At 56.7% G+C, this 24,383-nt stretch overlaps 3 protein-coding genes across 16 annotated transcripts; 2 read left to right on the top strand and 1 right to left on the bottom strand.

Annotated features, from left to right (window-relative positions):
* Positions 1–355: 355 nt before the first annotated feature.
* WDR45 (WD repeat domain 45) lies at positions 356–5,615 on the top strand. Of its 6 annotated transcripts, none has more exons than XM_040468704.1 (11): positions 358–488; positions 1,815–2,004; positions 2,128–2,202; positions 2,292–2,396; positions 3,282–3,387; positions 3,510–3,604; positions 4,112–4,191; positions 4,306–4,514; positions 4,594–4,695; positions 4,780–4,925; positions 5,158–5,615. In XM_040468704.1, exons 2-11 carry the CDS (start codon positions 1,950–1,952, stop codon positions 5,265–5,267), a joined length of 1,083 nt encoding a protein of 360 aa, XP_040324638.1. In that variant the 5' UTR covers positions 358–488; positions 1,815–1,949; the 3' UTR covers positions 5,268–5,615. The 6 variants fall into 6 exon arrangements, with proteins under 6 accessions (XP_040324642.1, XP_040324638.1, XP_040324637.1 ...); XM_040468703.1 differs by having other exon boundaries at positions 3,279–3,387; XM_040468708.1 differs by lacking the exon at positions 4,780–4,925 and having other exon boundaries at positions 356–488; positions 3,279–3,387.
* A 386-nt stretch (positions 5,616–6,001) lies between these two features.
* PRAF2 (PRA1 domain family member 2) lies at positions 6,002–8,874 on the top strand. The gene is made up of 3 exons (XM_040468709.1): positions 6,002–6,282; positions 7,430–7,647; positions 8,075–8,874. Exons 1-3 carry the CDS (start codon positions 6,104–6,106, stop codon positions 8,212–8,214), a joined length of 537 nt encoding a protein of 178 aa, XP_040324643.1. The 5' UTR covers positions 6,002–6,103; the 3' UTR covers positions 8,215–8,874.
* A 427-nt stretch (positions 8,875–9,301) lies between these two features.
* CCDC120 (coiled-coil domain containing 120) lies at positions 9,302–23,898 on the bottom strand. 9 transcript variants are annotated; one of them, XM_040468666.1, is made up of 13 exons: positions 23,496–23,897; positions 19,561–19,643; positions 19,285–19,426; positions 15,934–16,033; positions 15,667–15,757; positions 15,388–15,521; positions 14,578–14,718; positions 13,900–14,194; positions 13,480–13,542; positions 13,028–13,202; positions 12,799–12,897; positions 10,946–11,860; positions 9,302–10,447 (listed from the first exon to the last, which is right to left on the bottom strand). In XM_040468666.1, the coding sequence occupies exons 5-13, from the start codon at positions 15,713–15,715 to the stop codon at positions 10,333–10,335; spliced, it is 1,986 nt and encodes a 661-aa protein (XP_040324600.1). In that variant the 5' UTR covers positions 15,716–15,757; positions 15,934–16,033; positions 19,285–19,426; positions 19,561–19,643; positions 23,496–23,897; the 3' UTR covers positions 9,302–10,332. The 9 variants fall into 9 exon arrangements, with proteins under 9 accessions (XP_040324600.1, XP_040324606.1, XP_040324605.1 ...); XM_040468672.1 differs by lacking the exon at positions 19,561–19,643 and having other exon boundaries at positions 15,991–16,033; positions 19,262–19,426; positions 23,496–23,898; XM_040468671.1 differs by lacking the exon at positions 19,561–19,643 and having other exon boundaries at positions 15,991–16,033; positions 23,496–23,898.
* Positions 23,899–24,383: the final 485 nt, after the last annotated feature.

Below are 24,383 nucleotides of genomic sequence, written 5' to 3'. Positions count from 1 at the left end.
GGGGGGGCCCCCCCCCCCCCCCCCCGCCGCCTCTCTAGAAATCTGGGAGGGCTAGTATTTCCAACAAGGAAGGCCCCTCTAGCCCACCTTGGAGGTCCAAATCTTGCTAGCCCAGAAGGTTGACGCCTTTCGCCCTCAGAGCAGGACAGAGCGGGGGAATGCTCGGCCCTCTTCCTCTCCGCGAAGGAAGGGCTCCCTCTCCGCGAAGGAAGGGCTCCCTCTCGCCCACCCTCCTCTGCTCCCTCACACAGGCCCTTCAGCATCCTCCCCTGAGGACGCCACTATCGCTTGCGTTGCTCCAAAGACCTGGAACCCAGGGGAGAAGGGTTGCGGTCGCAAATGAGTCATTTCCGGTCACAGACTCCCTCCCCCGGAAGTGAGACCTGATGTAAACACCAGAGCCGGGCGTCAGGGCCCGGGAGGTCAGAAAACCGGGCCGCGGGCGGCACCGACGGCTGGGGTTGGAATCGGGAACGCGCGGAGATCAGGTCAGTGCAGGCAGCGGGAAACTGGGGCAAGATTCCAGAGTTGGTCCGAACCTGGAGGAGGGTCCAGCGGGAGGGTTCCATGAGCAGAGGTTTTGGTGGATGGTGGGAGGGGGGTGTCTAGGACAAGGAGTTTAAGTGAGTGCTGGTGTTGGAAGGAATATGAGGGCGGTCTTGGACATGAAGAAGTGGAGGGAGGTAAGGCATCCCGGAGCAAAGTTCTTGGGTGGCACGGGTCTTTGCAATGGTGGTCCGAAAAAGGGACCTTGAAAGGTGGGGCTGTCCAAAGAATGAGTCTTTGGAGAGTGAGGCGGTCTGGTGGAGGTGGTACAAGGGCGGAAAGTAGGTTTGAGCTCCTGGAGGATGGGGAACGGGTGTGCTTGGGCAAAGGTCTTGGGGAGATGGGGATTTGAAGGGAGCGTGGGGGCTTTTAGGACAGGAATCTTACAGGGGTCCGGGGCAGGCGTCTTGTTGGGTTAAGTTGTTCCAGGTAGGGGTTTTGGGAGGTATGTCCTGGGCAAGAGTCTTGATGGAGGAGGGGTGCCCTGGGGCAGGGTGTTTGGGGAGAGGATAGAGAATCTGGAGGAAGAATGTAAGGGGGATGAGATTCCTGGGGGTAGGTTCTAGTCAGTCTATGTTGGAGGAAATGACAGCAAAGCACATGGAAGGGAATGTTCCAGGGGTGGGCGATTTGGAGTGATAGGGGAATCTGATGTAGAGTCTTTACGGCATAAGGAGGTCTTGGGGAACATCCAGGCTGACCCGGGTTGGGCAGAAGTTAGCATGGCATGAGAAGAGGTCATCTGGGGCTAGGCATGGGATCCTGAAGGGGTTTGGAGAAGCCTGTGAGGAGGGGAGGTGTGAGAGGGCTCTGAGATGGTGGAATTGGCTGGGAGCCTCAGAGGGCATGAGGAGAGGTGGTCCTGTGGGTGATGGACCAACCACAGCAGGTCTCGGGGCCAGGTCAGGGAGGTGTGGGAAGAAGTGGATGACCTAGCTCCATTTCCCTGCTTATTGACAGGTGGAGTTGGATGCTAGGTCCAGGTGTGAAGATGAGAAGTGGTTCTAGGCCATGTGGGGCATTAGAGCCAGGATTGGCTGGGGGTGGGGAAGAGATATCACTAACCCTCTACCCCCATTACTTCCTGACATGCATTGATGGCTACGGAGTAAGAAAGAAATGGGGAATACAGGTCAGGGTAGGGCTGGAGCTGGGCTCATCCAAGTGTGAGAAGATGGGGAAGTTCCTGGCTATGCTCTTTGTGATCTTAGGAGATTAGTGTGGAGACCCCAGAACTATCCCTCTTTTTTCTTTTTTGTTTTCTTCAGTCCTGCTGGCGGCAAAAAGTGGCAGAGGAGGAGGAAGAAGAAATCCACTGGGGACAGGAGTTCTAGGAGAAGGGCAAACCCCAGGACTCTTCCCAACCCTACCCCCATCTGTGTCCAGGGAAGCAGTCCTGGACCATGACTCAGCAGCCACTTCGAGGAGTGACCAGTCTGCGTTTCAACCAAGACCAAAGTGAGAGAGGCTTGTGCCTGCACCCTTGTGGATTGGAGGGAGGGACAGAAAGAATGGCCAGAGGTGGGCCATGGCTTCCACCTGGGCATCCTTTGAAGCAGCCCCAAATCCCCCCCTCCCCAGGCTGCTTTTGCTGCGCCATGGAGACAGGTGTGCGCATCTACAATGTGGAGCCATTGATGGAGAAGGGGCATCTGGGTGAGCCATTGGTGGAGGAGGGGCAATGGGCAGAAGGGACGGGCTGGGCATTGGCTCCCACCCCTACTGACATCCTGGTCCTTGTCCAGACCATGAGCAGGTGGGCAGCATGGGCCTGGTGGAAATGCTGCACCGCTCCAACCTGCTGGCCCTGGTGGGTGGTGGTAGCAGCCCCAAGTTCTCAGAGATCTCAGGTAAGTGCCCTCATCCCATCCCGCCCTTGGCCCAGATTCCCCGGAATCCTGGCCTCCTTCAGGCACCCCGAGGCACTGGCAGATGAAGATGTCAGAGCACCTCAGAGTCCCACAGTGAGGCCTACAGCTTGGAAGTCATGGATCTTATCGCTTAAGAAGCTTGGTGTTTTGCCTTCGCTTAACACTTATTGAATGCCTCCTGTATGCCATGTCCTTACCTATGGAGCGCTTGCTATAAGCCTGGTACTGTTCTACGCACTTTATATATATTAACTTATTTAATCCTCACAGTAACTCCATGTGGTAGGAAGTATTGTTATCCCCAATTTTACAGATGAAGAAACTGAGGCTTAGGGAGGTTAAGTGGCTTTTCCAAGGTCACACAACCAACAGGTCTTAAAATCTTGGTGCTGTCTCCCCAGTATCCTCTTGCTTTGAGCCTCAGGAGACATCTTGTTCTAAGGGTTTTGTTGATCCCACTGGGACATGGCAAGAGATGCCCTAGGCAAGTCACAGAGCCCGAGGATTCATCGCAGAAATCTTCTAGGGGTACGGACTGGGACCCTGGAAGCAGAAATAGTTACTAATGGGAGTTACAGTCCTGAATGTGAGTCCCTGCTTGGGTTGCGAGGTTCTTGGCCAAGATACTCAACCTCTTCAAGCCTCAGTTTCTTCATCTGTAAATGAGTATGTAACAGTTTTAGAAACCTATTCTCAGAAATCACATCCACAAGTGCTCATGCCGTATGAAGCCCATGCTGGGTGTTAACAAAAGGTTAAGCAAGTGGGTTGAGGTCCCATGGGGAGTAGGGGTGAGTCTTGTGTCACCAGGGCTGCCCCTCACCCTAAACCTTGGCCCCGACAACGCATCCACCTGCCCAGCAGTGCTGATCTGGGACGATGCCCGGGAGGGCAAGGACTCCAAGGACAAGCTGGTGCTGGAGTTCACCTTCACCAAGCCAGTGCTGGCTGTGCGCATGCGCCATGACAAGTGAGCCTGAGGAGGACTGGGGTGGGGGAGGTAGGAGGTCCCCACAGCAGGCGAGAGGGTTAGTCCTGCATGGGCATCCCGCCATCCCCTCATGGCCATCCTGTGTTGTGTGTTGCCCACAGAATTGTGATCGTGCTGAGGAACCGCATCTACGTGTATTCCTTTCCCGACAACCCCCGAAAGCTATTCGAGTTTGACACCCGGGACAACCCAAAGGGTGAGAGGACCCAGATGTGCAGGTGTGAGGTCAGGAGGCAGTGGATGGGGCAGAGGGGCAGAAATGAGAGGTTGGAAGGGGCACACCGGAAAATGGGGAAAGAGGGGCAGAGAGAGAGTCTTTGTGCAGAGATGCTCAGATGGGTTGACAGATGTTCATATTCCCAGTCAGTCCATCTTTCCAACCCTTAGCCAGTTCTCTGTCTCCACCCGAAGCCCTGTCCCACGCCCAGGTGCCCCAGATAGCAGAGCAGAAACACCCAGTAACGACATGGCTGGCTGTGCCAGGGATCCTTGGGCCTCCTGGGGCTGCCGCAGCTGCATCAGGAGGTGGAGAATCTGCCTCACTGCTGGGGAGCACTGCGGAGGGCAAGCTCCCCGAGGGTTCTGTGGGTAACATATATCATGGAAGGTCAAAGTCTTGGCCCTTATCCTGCTTCTGTCCATTCTGAGACCCTGCCTGGCCCCTGCATCCCCCCAACCCCGACACTTCATCCTCACACCCTAGGGCTCTGTGACCTTTGCCCCAGCCTGGAGAAGCAACTGCTGGTGTTCCCAGGACACAAGTGTGGGAGTCTGCAACTTGTGGTGAGCCATCCAGTGGGCAAGGGTAGGTGGGTAGGTGGGTGGGCTGGCTCCCCCTGTGGATGCTTGGCCCCTGCTTCCCATACCCCCAAGCCCAAACTGCTCCTTCCACCACAGGACCTGGCAAGCACAAAGCCTGGTACTTCATCTGCTCCATTTACGATCAATGCACATCAGAGTGACGTGGCCTGCGTGTCTCTGAACCAGCCAGGCACTGTAGTGGCCTCGGCCTCTCAGAAAGGCACCCTTATTCGCCTCTTTGACACGCAATCCAAGGAGAAACTGGTGGAATTGCGCCGAGGCACTGACCCTGCCACTCTCTACTGGTGAGCACAGGATATGTGTGGCGGGCTGGTGACCCCATGTCACATGACACATGGGCGTCACTGCTGGTCTGTCTTCCAGCATCAACTTCAGCCACGACTCCTCCTTCCTCTGCGCTTCCAGTGATAAGGGCACGGTCCATATCTTTGCTCTCAAAGATACCCGCCTCAACCGTCGCTCCGCGTGAGTACTCCCTGCCCTGCCCTGCCATGTCCCCAGTCCCCCTGCCCATGTACCACACCTGGGCTTAGCCAGTGCTGCCTGCAGGCTGGCTCGTGTGGGCAAGGTGGGGCCTATGATTGGGCAGTACGTGGACTCTCAGTGGAGCCTGGCGAGCTTCACCGTGCCTGCCGAGTCAGCCTGCATCTGCGCCTTCGGTCGCAATACTTCCAAGAACGTCAACTCTGTCATTGGTGAGTGGGAATAGCCCTTGACTGGGGGCACTGCATGCGAAGTCCTGCAATTTGGACCTGAAGGAATTTTAAGGCATGGGAAGCTAGAGTGGGTGGCTCGACTCCATCATCAGAGGGATGGCATGTGGACAAAGGTCTGGAGGTAGACCCGAGGCCATAGGACACCTGAAAGGATTGCAGTGTGTGGCTTCTGCAGCTTCTAACCTTTTGCCCATCCTCCCCCCTCTTCTAGCTATCTGCGTAGATGGGACCTTCCACAAATATGTCTTCACTCCTGATGGAAACTGCAACAGAGAGGCTTTCGATGTGTACCTTGACATCTGTGACGACGATGACTTTTAAGGACCCTGTGGGTTGTGCGAGGGACCTGCAGTGGCAGATTGCAAAGCCCTCAGGGGGTCAGGAGTACTGTGAAAGCTACCAGCCAGCGAGCATTAGTGGGGCAGGTGCCCACCTTCCACTCGGCAGTGCAAGACAGCTCACTTCGCCCAAGCACTTCTTGGTGACTGTGTGCCAGCAGGGCCAGGCTAGGGAAGCAGGGAGGGAGCAGACCCCCTGGGGCTCCCAGCCTGGAGACGACTGCTAGGGACCCAGAGGGAGTGCCCTAATTCAACCTGTGGGGATTAAAAAACCTTCCCAGAAAGAGATATCTTTGATGTGGTGAATATGAATAAAAGGCCCTTAATAGTATTTATGGCTGGACCTGGGGGGCATGGGTGGGGCCTGGAGGAGATGTAGCGGAAAAGGCCCTGCAGGGGTTTCCAAGTAGGTGTGACCTTCTTGGACCCTGACCGGAAAGAAGTGGCATCCTACCCAAGTCCTTCTGACAGTCCCTGTTTTTCTTTGCGTGTCCTCGAATGTCCGATTACCGTGGACTTGAGCCACCAGCACGGTCCAGAACTACCCGCTTGGGCGCCCCCACCCGGGGGTGAGTGGGAACGCCTTGCGGGCGGCAGAGACTTAATTTCCCGGCAGCCCTTGCTGCCTCACAGCCCCGACGTGTTGTTGGCATTTCCGGTCACATGCATTGCTGCCGCTGCCCAATCTACTTAGGGGGTGAGCGTAGCAGCCGCTCGGTCCAGACTCCATTTCCCGGTGTCCCTCGCGGTGCAGCGGGGTGTTACGGGGGTTGTAGTCCGGCCGCTCTTCGGGCTGGTCCAGCTACTTCGACCGGCAGGATGTCGGAGGTGCGGCTGCCACCGCTACGCGCCCTGGACGACTTCGTTCTGGGGTCCGCGCGTCTGGCGGCTCCGGATCCTTACGACCGGCAGCGATGGTGCCACCGCGTCATCAACAACCTCCTCTACTACCAAACCAACTACCTTCTGTGCTTCGGCTTCGCACTCGCTCTGGCCGGGTGAGGGAGGGAGGGAGATGCCGGTTGGCTAGGGACGCCTGCAGGGCAAGAAGGGTGGACCCGCGGTATTTTGAGGAACGGGAGGGAGATGCAAGGCAGGAAGGGGGAGTTCATTAGAAACGGAAAGCCTACGGGACAGGTGAGGGGGGACTTGAAGGAAGTCAACATGGTTAAAAGGAGTGCCTTGGGTGAGATAGGGCCTGAGGGGGATAGAGGGTTGAGAGGATGGAGAAATGTGGGACTGGAGGGAAACTGGGTATCGAGGTGGACCTAAAGATAAAAAGGGTCTGAAAGTAGGGGTAGGGGAGACGGATGTGAGTGATGCCCCCAGATTAAGGCAGCCCTGGAGGACTTTGGGCAGATACAGGGACAGGGATGTGGTCAAGTTGAAGGGTTGGGAGGGTGGGCTTGTGGGGGCTCTAGTTTGGAGGAGATCCTGGCTATGATTGGAACGCTCCAGGAGCAGGTACCTCTTGGGGAACTTGAACCAAGAGGGAAGACCCAGGGGTGGAAGGTTTGAGAGCAGAGAAGGATGGAGAACCCCTGGGAACTTGGGCAGGGTTGGAAGTTAAGAGTGGTACTGAAAGCCTGAAGGGGTTCTTGCAATGATGGAGAGAGGGATCTGTAAGAAGTGGGGAGTGGATGGGGAATCTGAGGGGAGGAAGTCTGGAGGGGTGTCTTTCTTGTAAGGACTCTGGGCCCGGGGAGAGGGAAATGTATAGAGACATAAGGCCTGGAAGAGGAATCTACAGGCCTAGCTCCAAGGGTGGATTTAGGGGCGAGTTGGGGTGGGGCCTGAGGGGTTGGAGACGGGCCCTGCGGGGGTAGGGTTGAACGAAAGAGCTGGGAGCCTGGAGGCCTAGCGGGATGGGAAGGCCTGAAGCGGAAGAGCTAAGGAAGATGGGACTGTAGGATCGACACCAAAGAAACGAGGGTCCACAGGGCTCCTGGGAGTCAGAAATCCTGGAGGGTGGACCTATTGGGAGACAGGGCTGGGGGAAGTTATTTGTTGGGCTGGAGGATCCGGAGAGAGGAGAACCAAAGCTCCTGGGGTCCGGGATTGAATGGACGGTGGTCCAGGAGGCTTGGAGGCTGGGCAGCTCTCTCCCTTGTCTGCTGGACTAGCTTAGTTCCATTGTCCTCACAGGTACGTGCGCCCGCTGCATACCCTCCTAAGCGCGCTGGTAGTGACGGTGGCCCTTGGCGTGCTGGTGTGGGCGGCAGAGACTCAAGCAGCCGTGCGCCGCTGCCGCCGCAGCCACCCGGCCGCCTGCCTGGCCGCAGTGCTTGCCTTCGGCCTCCTTGTTCTCTGGGCCGCGGGCAGCGCTTGCACCTTCCTGCTAGGCGTCGCCGGACCTGTGCTTCGTGAGTATTCACTACCCTGAGACCGCCGAGAAAACGGCCAGCGCTTGCGCACAGTGGCAGCCCTGCCCTGCCCCGAGAAGAGGCCGAGAAACCAGGCGGGCACTTGGCCACACCCCCTTCACAAAGCGCCTTCCCTGGCTTTGCCTTCCTTCTTCTGGGAACGCCCCTCTTTAACTACCGCCTTTTCTGGCTTCCCTGTTGGTATTAAGTGTCTTCCACCAGCCACGTCCCAGTTGCTGTGCGCCCTCCCTGGCCACGCCCCAGCTGCAAAACTCTGTGTACTCAGCCACACTTTAAGATCAGAGGCATCCTGGCCACTTAAGACTCTGTTGGCCTGCCTGTGCTCCAATTCCCCTCCGTGGTCCCCCCACTGGCTAAAGCTGATGTCTCACCCCACTGACCCTACTCCTCTCGGCACTGCCCACAGTGATTCTGGTGCACGCCTCACTGCGCCTGCGGAACCTCAAGAACAAGATTGAGAACAAGATTGAGAGTATTGGTCTCAAGCGGACGCCAATGGGGCTGCTACTGGAGGCGCTGGGACAAGAGCAGGAGGCTGGATCGTAGGGGTCTAGGATTTGTACCCAAGACCTGGAGAATGCCACCCCCACCCTGGCCCTGTACTGGGACCCAGAGCCCTTTCCAAGCCCTTGAAATAGAGGGCCCCGTCCAGTTCAGAAAGCAGGACATCTGTGACCCTCCCCCTGATCAGCTCCCATTACCTAGGGGACCAGACTCTTCTTCAGCCCTGAACTTGAGGGCTTGGATACCTGAGCATCCATGGCCATCCTCAAACCCTGGACCCAGTGATACTCCCCCACCTCCAGTCTGGGACCCACCCATCTCCCACCCTCAGCACCAAAGGTGGGATCTGGGCCCAAGGCATTCTCTTGAACCCTGGACTAAGGCTTTTCTAGACCCCCACCCCAGCTTTGAACCCAGATCAGGGCATTGCCAAATCTTGAACCCAGGACCCAAGTGTTCCCAGCCCCCATCAGGACAGAGGATTCAGGCATCCTGACCCTGTCGAACCCTTGGTTCCAGGTGACCCGAACCCTCTCCAGTCCCACTTGCCTCTCTCCAGCTCTGCTTAGTGATTCTGCTCCTCTCTCCAACATCCCACAGTGATGAGGACCAAGGGGTGGGGTGGGGGTAGCCCTGACCTGGAATGGGGCATCTGTATCAGTGTTACAGCAACAATAAAGACTGTTGCATCTCTCAAGCCGATTTGGGCCTCCTGGGTAAAGTCTGCATTTCAATGGCCAGAAGTGGCCTTCTGCTTTTTGATCCTGCTAGACTCTTTCTGACTAGGTCTTTTTGTGTCAAATACATGGACTGAAGGGGTGAGCTCTCAGTTCCTCCCTCGAACCTGTTATCTCTGGCGTGGCATTAACACACAAGGTAGTTAAGGGCAGGGTGTTTCCTATCATTTGTATTACTGAGGACTCTTGTTCAGGGCAGGCCAGCAATCTGAGTGCAGACAGGAAGACATGTGACCCCACATCACAGCAAGAAAAGCCAAAGTAGATGGTATTATCATGGGCTGTTTCCAGTGTTCTATTTCTTATCACATGGAGTCATAAAAATATATTATCTGGTCTTAACTACAGGTGTGGGCCCCCAAGGCAAGGCAGACAGAGGAGTAACACATGGGTTCAGTTTACACATTTATTATAGAAATCCCCTTCCAGTGTGGGTAGTGTCTTGGGCCCAGGTCCATTGGTAGAAAAAGAAAAGTTTAACACCAGGTAAAGGAGGTAGGGGGACCCCCAGCTCCAGAAAGTCACAGATAGGTATCATAGAAAACACAGCTTGTATAGATTTAAAAAGTGGTGGATGGAACGAAAGCCAAGGAAGACGTGACGTAGCCTGTGGCCAGACGTCACCTGAGGATTTTACTGGCATCCACCAGATGCCAGATTCCACCACCGCAGCATCCCAGGACACAACACACCCGATGGCTCTGCCCTCTGGCCCCTCCTGCAGGGCTTCCTGACTGGGGATAGATAGGGCAGAGGCTGCCACAAAACGCTGGGCCATCTAGTCCTGTGGGCAGAGGCAGCGGGCACAGACAGGCAGACAGGGACTGGGGCTCCTTCCGGCACCCCTGGGGGCAGGAAAATGAACCCAAGCCCCCTACCCAGACTTCAGTCTTTCCAATTGCAGGCAGAGAGCCCACCTCCCCAATAACTGCCCTGGTGGGGGGTGGCAGGGGGTTCTGTTCACACCAGAGTCTCCTGGCTGCCCCAAACAGGGCCCTGAGACCCTATATGATCCGTTTTGTGGAGGGGGTTCCTGAATGGAACAGGCTGGGCATGGGGACAGGAATGAGCCCAACCAGGACGAGATCACAGTTTCCCTTTTATAAAACGTCTAGCGTTGGGGGAAGACAGCGAATATCTAAATCACAACTGTAAACAGAAATGGAAGAAGGGGCTCGGAGTCCCCATTACACCATCCTCCCTCTTTTACGCTGGCTGAGGGCCCCAGTTCCCAGCACAGTGTGAGAGGGGAAACAGGGTGTCAGACACCTTCGTGGGTCCACAAGGTGCCATGGGCCTTGGAAGATCAGGTTCGGCACCCCCCAGGACTGAGAGCAACCACACCCCAGGGTTCAGCGAGGTCAGCTGTGTGCTCCCCAGACTACAGCCATGCCCAGGCCAACAAGGAGCATATCAGAAGGGGTCAGACCAGTGTCCCCGGGGTCTGGGGGTCAGAACTGGAGGACTGCTCCCCCTCTAGCGTCAGGTCACTTAAACGAGCGCTCAGCTCCGGAGCGTACAGGAAGTCCGCGTAGTATCTTTAGAAGGGGTAGCAGGAATCCAGACAGGGTGGCAAGATAGAGGAGAGAGGAAAAGACAAACAAGACACAGAAAGAGAGGAAAAGAAGCTCGTTAAAGAGGCGGAGGCAGACACAGGAGAGTACGTCTGGGCTTGCAAGCATGGGGAGCACGGCAAAAAGGAAGAAGAGAAAAACGAGGGGCCCGGGAGGCCCTTCCTCCCAGCACCCTGCTTTCAAGGCTCATTTTCAGCTGACATGCACTGTTTTGTTCCAATATTACAATTCTTCTATGGCTTGGTGGAAAATTGCTGCTGCCAGGGCCCAAGACACCCCTCTCCACCAAGCCCCCGCGGACTCATGCAGGTTAGGCAGGGCCTGATGACCCTGTGCTGAGGCCGCAGCTAGTTCTCTCGTGGTCTGAGTCATTAGCTACCATGACTGGCTGCTCCCCAGCCTGGACACCTTTGCCATCTGCCTCCAGAGACCCCTACCCATCAGTAAAAGCACCCCCCATACCTGCCGGAGACAGGGGGTGCCGTGAAACTCCTCGAGTGCGGGAGCGGCGCCTGGCTGGGGGCCCCATACAGCGCCTGGCCCACCTCATAGCAGCGGGCATGGAGGAAGGGTGGGTGTTGCGGGCCCATGTGGGGGGGAACAGGCCGGCGCTGGGGCCCGGCGGCCAGTCCCGAGTTGCGGATGTACCAGTCCCGCAGCCCCTCCAGGGCAAGGTTCTTATGACCACTGCGCTCACCAGCCGGGGGGATACGGGTGGGCGGGGGCATCCACAGCAGAGGGTTGGGATGCACCTCTGGACCCTCGGTGGCCTCCAGGGGCAGGCCACAGGGCTTGGTGCGGGTAGCACGGGTGTGGGGATCCTTGCTGCGGAGGAGGGGGCTGCTGCCGTCAGCTACATATACAGGTGGTGGACCTGGAAGCATGGTGAGGAGCCCATCCCGGCGGGAGAGGGGTCCCGGGACCTCAGCCGCAGGCAGCAGCTCCCCCCAGCCTGCCCCACCACCACTGCGGGGCAGGCCCCGGTCCAGGGAATAGTCCAAGAGGAAGTCCCCACACACAGGTGGGAGCCGGGGGGCCCCTCGGGAGGCAGGGGCAGCTGAGCTAGGCCGGGCAGCCCGGGGAGGGTCTGGGGGGCCAGATGTGCGGGAGGAGAAGGCAGGGGTTGGTTGGGGGCGCTCATACAGCACCTCACTGCTCTTGCAGACCGGGGGGCCAGTGGCAGGGGGAGCCAGAGGCGCCGGCGGAGAGCCAGCTCCCCCGCCAGCCGCCCGGTCCACAAGCAGGGCTTCAGAGCTGTTGCTGCGGCGGGTGCGGGCTGCAAAGAGGGAGGCACGGTCGGAGGCCGGGTCCGCCCGGGGGAAGCCCATCTGGGAGTCCTGGCTGCCGGACCACTGGCGAGAATGGAGGCCTTCGGGTCTGGGAACGCAGACGTGGGGTGACAAGAGTAGGGTCAGAAATATCAGGCCAAGTGCCCACCGTACTTCAACCCTTCCTGAGCCTTCAACTTGCACCAAAGGGACCCAGGATTAGGAACCATGAGTATAAAGGTGTTAGGTAGTGGCGTGTAAAAGACAGCAGAGGTTCTGTCTGACGCTGGGGGGTGGAGGGACTGAAGACATATGGGGGGTATCAGCGCCAACGCCAAGGGAGATGCCTGTGGCAGGGGCAGGGGAGTGCTGGAGAGGAAGTACTAGCAGAGGAAGGCCAGCAGAGGGCTCCTCCCAACACACGTGACCCTCAGCCCTACTACCACGTGTCTCATAGCCCCCAACGCCTCCACGATGGGGTGCTGATCCTTGGGTCCGGAATTCAACTTCCTGAACTCTGTCCCCCCCATGTGTATGAACCACCCGAAACTATCATCCCAACAGCCACCGGTCACAGGATACAAGTGCCATAAGGACCCGGACTTTGTTTTGTTCACAGCCTTGGAGAAGCAGGCACTTGGCAAGTATTTAAGAAGCACAAGGGTACAGTGTTTAAAAGCACAGACTCTAGAGTCAGACTTGCCTGGGTTCAAACACCAGGTCTTCAGTTTACTAACAAGTCACTTAACCTCTCTGTGCCTCAGTTTCCTCATCTGTAAAATGGGATCAGCAATAGCACCTATTGGAAAGCATGGATTCCCAGCAGATGGTAGATGCTCAGTACATGTTAACCAGAACTTACTGTGCCTACAGTGTCTTTCAGAGGCAGGTATTATGCCCACTTCGCAGATGAGGAGCAAAGATTCAAAGAGAAATGACTTAACCAAAATACACCTCTCAAAGCCCAGCCTCTTTGATAATGCTCTCATAGTTAGAACTAACAGTTCCTTCCTCTAGTCCTCGAACCCACCCTCATAGTCCCCTTACTTGCAGAGCTGGGGGCCAGCGCCCCGGGTGAGGACAGGGGTGGCAGGCACACTTCGCCCCTCAAAACTGGAGGCACTCCTGGGCAGCGAGCGTGTGGGGCTAGACAGAGATGGGCAGGTCCAGGTCAGGGGCCAGGTTAGAGACCATACCCACCAGCAGGCCCTCCTGCCAGCCCCAGGCTCAGGATCCTGCTCCTGGTTCCTGGGGGAAGGATGGGGCTCACCCTCACCTGGTGGGGCTGGCCACAGAGTTCCGCCGGCTCTTCAAATCCCCATAAAGATCTGACGGCGGTGGTTTCCATGGGGTTCGCCGCTCAGGGCTGCCCCCCGACACTGTCCGCAGTTGGTCCCAGGCTTTGGGCGGCGAGGGGCGCTCGGCCAGAGGGAAGCAGCTGCGGGGCTCCTCTGAGAGGAAGGCAGAAAGTGGGGGAGAAGTCAATGAGAGGGGGCCAGATGGATTGCAGGCAAAGCAAAGGGCAGGAGCCAGGGAGACAGGCAGTGGCAGCGGGCTGGGCAGGGGCTAATACATGGGGCTGGAACTGGGGCTGATGAGCTGGGCAAGGTGACGCAAGAAAGACAGGGGCCCCATGAGAGGATGGGGCATGGCTGAGATGGGGATGAAGGGGGGGGGGCGCTGAGCATCAAAGGATGGATGGGTCTGTGGGGGGACAGAGGTCCTCACCATTATCATGGCTGGCTCCAGACTCTGACAGGGAGCTGCTCTCGGAGTGCAGAACTACGTCCTCTATAGGTGAGAAGGGGGAGACCCAGGCCTATCAATACAAGGCCTGGGTGCCATCCCCTTACACCACTGGATGGTCTCCTCCCTGCCCTGTTCCTTCCCAATAACCCACCTTCACCTGAGTCCAAGACCACCTGAGGCTCGGCTCCTCGTTCTCCTGGTGCCATGTGGTCTAGTTCCCAGTGGCCCCACCCATGCTGTGGAGCCAGTTCATCACAACTCCTCTTACAAGTCAGGTCCCTTAAGATCCACCTCGCTCCCACTTTTCACTATTTACCCACCCCACCCCTACCGTGTCCCTCAGCCGATGCCACGCTCTGCTTTCACCATGGGGGCCGGGGGCAATGGGGCCCGGCTCACCTTGGCTGAGCTGAGCGAGGCGCGTGCCCAGGCAGACTCCTTGGGCCGTGATAACTGCCCCTGTGGACAGGGGTAGGGGCTGCGGCGGTGGGAGCACCGGGAGGCCAAGGCGGGCCCGGAGGTCCCCAAGCTGTTCCTCCAGCTCGTGCAGCCTCCGCAGCGCGTCTGCCTGGACCTGGCGCCGGCGCCGGCGCTGCTCGATGCTCAGCTCAGGGGCCAAGGCCAGGCGGCGGGCGGCGGCCGCAATCTGCTGCTGCACAGACACCTCACGCTCCAGCGCCTCAAGAGCCAGCTCCTGTGGGACCCACCCAAGAGGGTGGGACAGGACCAAATGTTGGAAATGGCCGAGCACAGGGACCACTGCGGGCACAGCCTGTCTCCACTTGAGGTGGGGGAGGGGGGCGGTGCTATTCTAGGGTGGAGCTCATTTCTTCTGCAGGCAGGGCCTGTCTCGATTAAGAGACTAGACATATTCATTTTCCTGAGGGTGAGAGGCTTATCACGGACAGGGACCAGCATCCTCCCTCAGAGCCAGAACCCACCTCCCTCAAGTCATTCCCTCCTCACCTCAGCCTCTCCCTCCCCTGGATGCAACCCAGCCCTGCCTGGCTTCCTCTAGGCTCCTCTTCCTCTGCACCCGTCCCACCCCCATCTTGCTCTCCAAGCCCATCTGTTCACCTCAGCGGGGCACAAGGAGTGGTGTGCTGGGTTGGGGTGCAGCGGAGGGTAGGCTCGGGCCGCAGGGGGCCGCCGGCGGACCAACTGGGGCCGTTCACCAGGCTCCAGCGGGCACTCGGGGGGCAGCTGGCCAGTCAGCTCCTGGTGGGGGCAGGGGTCAGAGACTACCAAGGGTTAGCTGGGGGAATGGGGCAAAGCAATAACGACTCCTGAAGCTACAGGTGTCCTACTAACAGCGCAGTGATGCTGAGCACGCCATGCCTATTACTTCTCTCCCCCTTCCCAATTCTCCACCAGACAGGTATGCTGTGTGCTCTCAGCCCCTTGGTGGCCCAAATCCCTGGGGCAGTGGGCATGGGAGGTAGGGGGACCTGCTTTGGAATCCAGAATTTCTTATTTTTTGTAAACGTGACACAGTCTACATACTGCATGATACGTAACACCCCCCTCAGGGCCTGGGGCTGCATGCTCTGAACCACACGATCATTTCTGGCAAACCGTGTAGACGTTCACACCAAGAGGAATAAATCAAAACTAAAACTCACCCCTTGTCAGTTCAGGTCGGGTTTTACTGCCAGATTTTGGAAATAGCCATTATTTTTGAGGCATTTTGGATTTCAAATTGCTGATAGGGAACTGCAGGCCTGCACTGCCATATTTTACCGATTTGAAGATGTCTAAGTTGAGCTTTGAGAAGCTACAAGGTGACAGGGAATCTACAGCTCAGACAGGTGGCTCAGCACCTACCTAGCGGCCCCGTCTCCTCACCGCCGCCCCACCCACCAGGCACTCTTAGGGCCAGGCTCTCACCGCCTCCTGGAGACACACTTTGCGGAGCTCCTGAAGTTTCAGGCTCAGGGCCTCCTGTAGGGCCCGCTGCCGGTCGAGCAGCCCCCGCAGACGCTCTGACTTCATCTGGGGGACAGCTTCTCCAAACAGGGCAGCTGGACACAGAAGGAGCAAAGTTCAGAGCAAAGATCAGCCAGGGCACCCTGGCACAGCTGTGGGGCCAGGGACCAACCCTTTCCAAGTAGGCAGGTGGTGACTCAGAGCAGGGGAAGAGGCAGAAAAGGGGAACAAGCCAGCTACCTGAGGCATTGAAGGTGGGAGAGCTGATCAGCTGACCTTTGACTTCCATCCTGGTGCTGTCGAGAGGCCGTGGCTGATGGCTGGACAAGGCCTGGCAGTAACGCACAGGGGCCATTAAGGAAGTGTATTCTGTGTTCCCCCAGCCCCTGCCCCTACCCAACTTCGCACACCCCAGCTGGGAAGAAGGGGGACCCTGACCCCACCCGCCTGATCGACCTGCCCTCTCAGAAATCTGTGTCAGTGTCCGGACCCACTTGGCCCTGGTACCTTGGTTCCCTTCCCATTGAGTGGGAGCACAGCAAGCGGGGAGCTGGGCGGACTTACGACGCCTCCTCAGAGGTCCATGGGCCACAGTCAGGAGTCTTGCCTGGGAAGGGAGAGTTAAAGGTACAGATTCAGCCAACTATAACAACAGTGGGCATTTATTGAGCACCTGGGTGCCTGGAACAGTTACCTTCCATGCCACATTTAATCTTTACAACCACCCTGTGATGGCAGTTCTGTGATTATTGCTCCCATTTTACAGATGAAGACAGTAAGTCACAGAGGGGTGAAATAACATCCACGGTTAAGGATGTAGCAGCCTAGGCCCACCCCTCTGGCCCGACTCTCCCTCACTGGAGCTGTTCTAACTCCACTAATTCGTCATAAGCTCCCAGTCCAGTGAGCCTCAGGGCCTTTGCTCAGGCTGTGGCTGTCTGGAGTGCTCTTTTCAAGTCTTGCCTCTCTGGCCCCTGGCTCTCACATTCTAGGGCTTAAATGTCACTTCCAGAGGTGGATCCCTACATTATGTCCCCTCATAACTGCTGTCCAGCAAGAGACTGAGCCTCCTTTACATATCTGTGAAGACAAGAGACAGATCTGTCCTGGTTTTTTTTGGTATCTCTGGCACTCAGAACACTTCTGAGCATGTAGCAAGTACTCAATGAATGTCTGTTGCATAAATGAAAGAATGCCAAAGTAGCCAAGCTAGGGATCTAGCCCAGATCTGTGGGTCTCTATTTGTCCCAACTCCATCTTGTGGCCTTGATGCAGCAGGGGAGTGTTTCCTTAGCCCCAGGACCCCCCAACCCCTCTCCCCACCCCAACCTGTCCTGTACCCAGCACAGAGAAGATGCCCTGCAGGAACTGTGATCAGAAGAGTCCATAGCTGCAGATAACAAGCCTCCTGCCTCCTGCTTCCTTCTCTGCTCCCAGACACCCTGGCTGACCACAGAACCTGCCTTGGCTGGCTGCCAGCCCTGCCCTCATCCCCTCCTCTGGAGTTTGCTCCTTCCCTCCCACATCCTGCTTGGTCCCCAGCTGGGTAGCCAGGTGACATCACCTCCCACCACCTGGCCTGACCTCAGCGGCAGGCAACTGGGAGGGCCTCATGAGGCCACAGACATCCCATACCCACCTAATCCCCAGCTTTTCATGACATGGTGGCCAGCTGTGGAGAAGACCCAGGCAACCAAGGAGGTGTGGGTTCAAGCTCCTTCCCCATCTGTACGCTGGGGGATGTGGTCGACTGGCTAATATGGTGCCACTAGTTTCTTGGCAGTCCTCCTACCGGCCCCATAGAATCTGTATGCCCTCCACAAAACAGTGGTCCTCTGTCCTCAGCCTCAGGGACAGGGATCAGTCTCTCAAGCTTTTTGCACACCCAGGCAGCAACGCGTACTTTGCAGAGAGGTACTCAAATGCCCGGCCTCCAAGGTCCGACACTGCCCAGCACAGTGTGGTTTCCTGGAGGTCCCAGCTCAGCTTCCTCTGTCCCTAAGCTCCTGGGGCTCCTTCTTCCCCAACCCCCATTTGAGTTTGAGGAACTCTCCCAGGGCTCCCCTAATCCTTCCCCCACATCCCACACTGGGCTTCCTTAAGCCTGCTTTCCCTGAGAGCTCACTGCATCCTAGATCAATGGGGTCCAGACAGGAACCCCGACTCCACCCTGTAAGCCTGACCTTGGGGACATAGCTCAGGCCTGAGTCACGGGGTCACTGGGTAGGGAGACACAGGGTCAACGCCCCACACCCCCACACCCGGCTCCCAAACCTCTGCCTCCACTTGCCTCCCCTCTGCACATTTGCCTAGGGGTCCGGAACTCCCCTAGCCCCACCTGGAGATGGTGAAAAGGGGGATTCCAGCAGTCCCCTTCCCTAATGTCCCCCACACCACACCCCACACCAGTTCCTAAGTCCCGTCCCAGGAAGGGCTACAGCAGGAGAGCTGCAGAAGGTACCCCCCATACACACCCAGAGGCGGGCCCAGCAGGTTTTTCAGGTCTGCCCTTCTGACACCACAGCCGAGAAAGAAATTCCTGGCCTTAATGACTGTTTACAACCAAGACACCTCACCTGGGTGGCACCCCAACACCCTCAGTGGGACCCCCATTTCCATATCTTGTCCCAATCAGAGCACAAACTCCCAGTGTCTGGAACTGTTCCCCACACTGCCCTGGAGGCCCCCCTGCCCCCACTCTGGGTGAACAGGCTGGGGGCAGGCAGGTGCCAGGAAGTAGTTTCTCAACAGCCCAGTCTGAGCTTTGCTGGGGAGGCCAGGCCCCAGGTTGCAGGAGGGCAGATGCTCCTTCCCAGGGCAGGGGAAAGGGGGAGAGGAAGTAGGGAGGACAGTGGAGAAGGGGGGACTCTGGCTTTTCTTCTCCCCCAACCCTTCCCCTTGTTCATTTCCGGCAAGGAATCGGCTTCGTGCCAGCAAAGGAAATTGGGCATTTTGGGCTTTGCTCTTCCACTCGGGCCCTCCTTCTTCGCTGTACCTCTTGCACAGACTTGGCTTTCTCCCACAGGGGGCCTCAGTACACCCTAGACCCTTCTTCCCCTACCCTGCCCCTGGGCCCCCTGTTCCCAGGTGCTCACCAACGCCAGAGAGGTGCTGTGGGGTGGCCTCAAGTACCTCGATAAAATAGTTGTCTCAACCAGGCCCTGTTCCAGCTGGTAGTGGCAGTGAGCAGTGAGCCAGTGGCAGATGCCTAGGCCGCCTCCCACTAGGCAATAGCCCAGCCTACCTGGCCAGGGACTGGGCCAGCCCATACCTCTTAACCCTTGCCTGCCTGTCACCAGGGCTCAGGACACCCTTAGGGGCAGTGTCAGGGCTAGGGCCCTTCAAGGCGTTCAGCGTGGCCAAGAAGAGAGCCCAGAGAGCCCTGCTCTCCCCAGTCACCTAGCAGAGAACCAGGAAAGAAGGGCTAAGGGTAGTGGGAGTGGGGCTGCCCCTGGTGCTACCCAGGTTCCCACGTCAGACCCTGCCCACCCAAGGGTATTTATGACCTTGGAGCTGGGGGACGGAGTTCTGGGGCGTTGTTAAGCACACAGGAGGCCTCAGGTGTATGTAAATCTGGCGTGTGTCTCTTGGCAGCGAGCACCACATTCCTGAGGCCCCTACCCTTTCCTCCCAGGGCAAGGCTGGGGTGGGATAAGGTCTTGGGACATCCGCCACCCTCACTGGGGTAACAGTTTCCCAAGCTGGGGACAGAGGAGGTCAACTTTTCCCAGGAAAAACCGGGTCTCAAGACCCGACCACCTTCTGCACCTCCGGAAGAAATCATCCCAGCAAACTGACAAAACACACGTTTTCACCCATCCTGGTCGCTACGAACCTGGGAGAATGACGCAGACCCACCTCTTCATAGCCAGCTTGCCGATGAGGAAGCTGGGGCTTGGACAGGTGAAGAGGTCTGATTCTGATCACAGAGGCGTTAAGAGCGGGTGGACTCAGAACTCAGGGGGCCGGGTCCTGGGCTGGAGGCAGACAGAGGCTATTCCTGCAACGGAGGAGGAGTGGGGAGGGGGCTCATGCTTCTTCACATCCAGGCTGGCTCTCCCCCACTCCTCCCCCGTGGGCATTTCTGGCCAGGATTCAAGGAAATTGAGGGCTCTGGCCTGCCCCGGCACATACCACACATCCTGTGCTCCATTTGGGACCATCTGCTCTGTGACCTCAGGGCCCAAGCCCAACCCGGGCCCCTGCAGCAGCCCATGCTGTGATGTGAAAGAGCAGAGTGAGGAAACCTCCCTCCCCACTTGGCAGGTGGGCCAAGCCTGGAGGGGAGCTCTGTATCAGCAACAACGCCCTGCCCCACACACATGCTATTGAGGCCTCCCATCACCCTGCCCACCTTTCTTCCTGGGGGTGAGATTTCCGGCAAGGGACACAAAGGCCCCTTTCATCCACCCCCCTTTCTCCCTGCTTCACTGTTTAGGGCTGGTGGAGGCAGCAGCCATAAGGTAGGTGGCTGGGTGTTGACGGGGAGTGTCCCCTCAGCTGTGGCCTCTCCTGCCTCTTGGCGGACACCAAGAATGTTGGGAAGAAGGACAGTTCTAAAACCAGAGCTGAGAGGGACAAGGGTATCTAGCTGGCAATGTAGAATGAATAGCAAGGCCTAGGTTTCCTCATCTGTAAAATGGGTAAACAATGGTTACATAGCCAACAAAGCCAGAGTCACTTTGGAAGGCATTTCAAAGTACAAGGAAACTCACATCACGTCATTAATGACAGTTGATAACAACAAGAATAAACTCATGCAGAGGTGGCCTGGTGCAGGAGTAAGGAGGGGAAAGCAGGTAACTGGGCCTCTTGGGCCAGGCAGACAGGCGGGGCAGAATCACCCGCACACATCGTTGCCCTGGTCCACGACTTCTAACAGCCTGGAAGATGGCCAACCTCTAGGCCCTACCCCAGCCAGGACCTGAACCTCATGTGGCCTCATGTAGGGGTAGCAAGTGGTAACTCTGGGATTCAACCCTGCTCTGCCACTTATGTCTGTGTGACTGCTTGGATAAGTCACTTATCCTCTCTGTGCCTCAATGTCCTCATGTGTAAAATGGGGATCATAACAACAGTATGGACTTCACAGGATTGTTGTGAGCATGACTTGAATTAATAGACTTAAAACTTGCTTAGGACAGTAACTGGCCCTTGGTAAGTGTTTGATGTGTGTTGGCTGCCACAATTAAATTTTTTTCAATGTTTATTTATTCTTGAGAGAGAGAGAGAGAGAGAGCACAGGAAAGGGGCAGAGAGAGACACAGAATCCGAAGCAGGCTCCAGGCTCAGAGCTATCAGCACAGAGCCCAACACGGGACTCGAACCCACGAACCATGAGATCATGACCTGAGCTAACGTCTGATGCCTAATTGACTAAGTCACTCAGGTGCCCTAACTGTCATAATTACAACTATTCCTCTCAATCCAAACTCAGCAATCAAATGTGTGTGTGTGTGTGTCTGTGTGTCTGTGCATATTTTTTTGAGACCAAGCTGGTATCCCTGTGCTGTGCCTGATAAATTTGAAGCAGAGCTGTTGTTCGTCAAATAAATGTGTCCAAATTCTCACTATCCAAAATCAAGAACTAAATGTATTCAGATGCACTGGTGAGACAGAGCTCGTATCCCTCAGCCTCCAAACCCTCCCTACCTGCTACCCAGACATGGAACCCTCCCTATCAATCCAGGCATATTTGAAACAGAGTTGTTTTCCCTCATTATCTGACTTCTCCCTACTCAACATCAAAAATGCAGGAACCAAACATCTTCAGATCAAGTCTCTGAACACTCACTATCCATATACAGGAGCTGAATGGATCTGGATGCACTTTTGAGATAGAGCTGGCACCCACTACTCTCTGAGCTTTCCTTACGAGGCAAGACGCAGGAACCAAATATATTCACACAACACGGTATTTTTACTATCCCAACTCTTGCCACTGGAGCTCAGGGAAATGAATCTATTTGAATATATTTTTTAGTTGGGGCCATTGTCCCTCACCTCCCCGCTCACTGTGTAAAGTGCAAAACCAAAAAACCTCCGGATAACCTGGTATCTTTTACTGTCTGAACTACCCAAGCTCTCCCTCTCAGAAGTCAGGTGCCAAACAGGCACTGGGACAATGAAGGATGCTTGTGTTGTTATTAATAGGTTTGGATAAATGTTTTAGATGAATGAGATGGGTCTAGTATCTCATTATTCAAAATCTCACTACTCTATGACAAATGGAGGGAACAAAACATAACTGAATTAACACGTTATCTTCTCACTCTCCACATTCTCCCTGCCTGTCCTCAGAATCAAGGAGATTCAGAGAGAGAACCTCGTATTGTTCTTGTGGTTGTTATTGTCACTATTGGATAGGCCTGATTCTAACACCCAGTGACCACCCCCTACACACACACGCCCCACAGAGGTGGGATGGATTTAGCACCAAAATTTGTATTGCGTACAGCCAAGAGAAGGGGGATAAACCCCCCACCCCCACTCCCAACACCCTCCCCACGAAGCCCTGAAGCCTCTGGCCTGGAATGGACTTTTTCCAGATCATGCACACCCAGGATTGAGACTAGGAGATGGGGTAACATGACACAGAAGATTCACACACACTCCTGAGTCCCCCACCCGCCTATGTTTGCTTGCCACCCGCCCCACCTGGACATGGGACAGCCCCCAACCTAGCAAGGCTGGAAACATGATCCAGACCACACAGACTCCCAGAGTCACTGAATAATTTAGGGTGTTCTTTCACACTCCGGGAGGGTGGGGGGCATAGGAACAGTTCCATGCTCTCCCGGGGCAGGGAGACAAATGCAAGCTCTGTGTGAGATCACTGGGTGGGGGTGAGGGACATCACATATGAAAACCCTCTTAGCCACACAGGGCCCACAAGGCTGCTTGCTCTTGCTCATGCTGAGAGAAGCATTTGGGATGAACTTGAGATCATGGGAACAGCAGAATCTCCAAGTTCAGGGGCAGGGTATAATGGGACCCCAGTTCTTTTAGGCTCAGAGGAGATGGAAAGTGGGTGTTAGGAAAAGAGAGCTCTGAACAGGGTGGAGGGGCAAGGTAAGGGGTAGAACAGGGGTCTGGGGTTGGGACAGAAAGGGAGAGGGCAGGAAGGGGTGTAGGAGACAAGACAGAATCAGAGTCATTGGAGGATGGAGGTTGGGAGGAAGGACAGAGAAAGAGCCAAGACACTGGCCAGGGGATGGGATGGAGTGAGGTTCAGAAGAAGGGTAAGAGAAAAAGTAGGGGGCAGCAAGGAACAAAAGAGAAGAGCAAGGCAGGGTCAGGATAGAATAATCAGAAGACATGATGAAGGACAGGCCAAGACACCAGTCAAGGTAGGGGAGAGGGAAAAAGGGCAGGTTCAGGATGGAGGTAAGGAGCAGGAAAAGACTGGAACAGAAGAAGTATAGGCATGAGGACAGTGATGGGACAAGAGAAAACAGGAGACAACAGCATAGGGCTGGGGGCAGGGACAGGGCAGTTAACAGGGGTATGGCCTAAAGGGGGTGGGCCAGGATGGAGATGGGGAGTCAGGAGGGGACCAGGATAGTACAGATGGGGAGAAAGTTTAGAAATCAGAGGTCAGGAATCTGGACAGACCTGAATTAGACTGCGGTGAGGGGGGCAGGACATGAATGGAAGGGGTTCAGGGACAAGAGTTTAGGGAACTGACGTGTCAAGCATCAGGACAGAAATCAGGATGATCAGGACAAAGCAAGATGAGCTTCAGGGATGGAACAGGGTCAAGCCAAGGATCCTGAGAAAAGAACTGGGTGGGGTTTGGGGTCAGGACTAGGTTTAGGGGAACAAAATAGGGATTGAGGATCACGCCAGGCCTAAACATGGTTAGGTCAGGGGTCAGAGCGGAGGTACTGGGGCCAAGACTGGCCAGAGCTTGAGGTTAAGAAAAGATGTAGTCAGGTCAGGTAGGGGTCGGGAGTGAGACCACAGGGTCAGAGATCGCGGGTGCGCACGCAGGTACAGCCCCTGCCGGCGTTTCCGGGCCCTCACCCCGCCCTGTCTCCTCCCTTCCTCTCCAAGCGGGCGTTACTCACCGAGGGTCCCCGTCCCGCGATGTAGGCGGGGTCGCTGTAGGCCAGGAGGGGTGGTGGGTGCGCCCCTCCCTCCCCCCCCCCCCCGCTCGTCCCCGGCCTCGCGTCTACTCCCCTTCCGCGCCCTGCCCGTGGGCCGCGTTTGGCCGCGCGACTGTTAGCAGTGGGGGCCACACGGGGGGCGCGGGGAGGGTAGGAGAGGCGCGGGGACTCGGCCGCGGGCGGTGGACCCCAGCCCCCCACCTTCACCTCGGGTCCGTCCGCTCCCGGCGGCACCAACACCGCCGCCGCTGAGCGCGAGCCTGGGGGGAGGTGGGGGGACGGGGGCGGGGCGCAAGACCACAGCAGCGGCGGAGACCAAGTGCGCAGGCGCCGGTTTGGGTCTTCGATTTTCCTGCCCTGGGAGCGCCAGGAGTGAACCAGCTGGGAGCGCGTGCGCACACGCTTTCTCGAGGGCGGTGAAGCGCTCCTGTACTGAGGCCACGCCCCCTCGGTGATCAGACTGGAACCCCTCACCCCAAGTCACCCCCGAATGGACCCCCAAGCAGGACCCCAAATTGCCTTCTATCAGCCACCACACACTTCTAAACTCTTCTAAACTTCTGTGTCCCCAAACCACCCTCCATCATCCCTCAAAATGTATCCCCAAACTATTGCTCATTGATCCCAAGCAGTACCCCCAATCACCCTCCGTGGACTCCCAAACTTTATGAATAAACTGCCATTCACTACCCCCAACTTGTTCCCCTAAACCATCTGCAATCAGCCCTAAAACCATTAACCTCCAAAGAGCACTTCCAAATCACCCTCTCATCTACCCCCAATATGCACCCCAAACACCCCATATTGACTCCAAAGCACTCTCCATGTACCCCCTGAAGCATACTCTGC

The sequence above is a fragment of the Herpailurus yagouaroundi genome, unplaced genomic scaffold (genome assembly GCF_014898765.1).
Source record: "Herpailurus yagouaroundi ecotype Mexico unplaced genomic scaffold, PumYag 67793, whole genome shotgun sequence".
NCBI classification, from domain to species: Eukaryota; Metazoa; Chordata; class Mammalia; order Carnivora; family Felidae; genus Herpailurus; species Herpailurus yagouaroundi.
This window is presented reverse-complemented; position numbering and strand designations above follow the sequence as displayed.

Excerpts from the sequence above, each read along its gene's own strand:
- WDR45 (XM_040468703.1), top strand. The coding sequence starts at position 1,950 with ATGACTCAGCAGCCACTTCGAGGAGTGACCAGTCTGCGTTTCAACCAA. Across the intron at positions 4,515-4,593 it reads GACCCTGCCACTCTCTACTG|CATCAACTTCAGCCACGACT; the intron begins GTGAGCACAGGA and ends TCTGTCTTCCAG. Across the intron at positions 4,926-5,157 it reads GAACGTCAACTCTGTCATTG|CTATCTGCGTAGATGGGACC; the intron begins GTGAGTGGGAAT and ends CCCCTCTTCTAG.
- PRAF2 (XM_040468709.1), top strand. The coding sequence starts at position 6,104 with ATGTCGGAGGTGCGGCTGCCACCGCTACGCGCCCTGGACGACTTCGTT. Across the intron at positions 6,283-7,429 it reads TTCGCACTCGCTCTGGCCGG|GTACGTGCGCCCGCTGCATA; the intron begins GTGAGGGAGGGA and ends TTGTCCTCACAG. Across the intron at positions 7,648-8,074 it reads CGTCGCCGGACCTGTGCTTC|TGATTCTGGTGCACGCCTCA; the intron begins GTGAGTATTCAC and ends CACTGCCCACAG.
- CCDC120 (XM_040468672.1), bottom strand. The coding sequence starts at position 15,715 with ATGGAAGTCAAAGGTCAGCTGATCAGCTCTCCCACCTTCAATGCCTCA. Across the intron at positions 15,522-15,666 it reads TCCCACCTTCAATGCCTCAG|CTGCCCTGTTTGGAGAAGCT; the intron begins GTAGCTGGCTTG and ends TTCTGTGTCCAG. Across the intron at positions 11,861-12,798 it reads GCTGGCCCCCAGCTCTGCAA|ACCCGAAGGCCTCCATTCTC; the intron begins GTAAGGGGACTA and ends CTGCGTTCCCAG.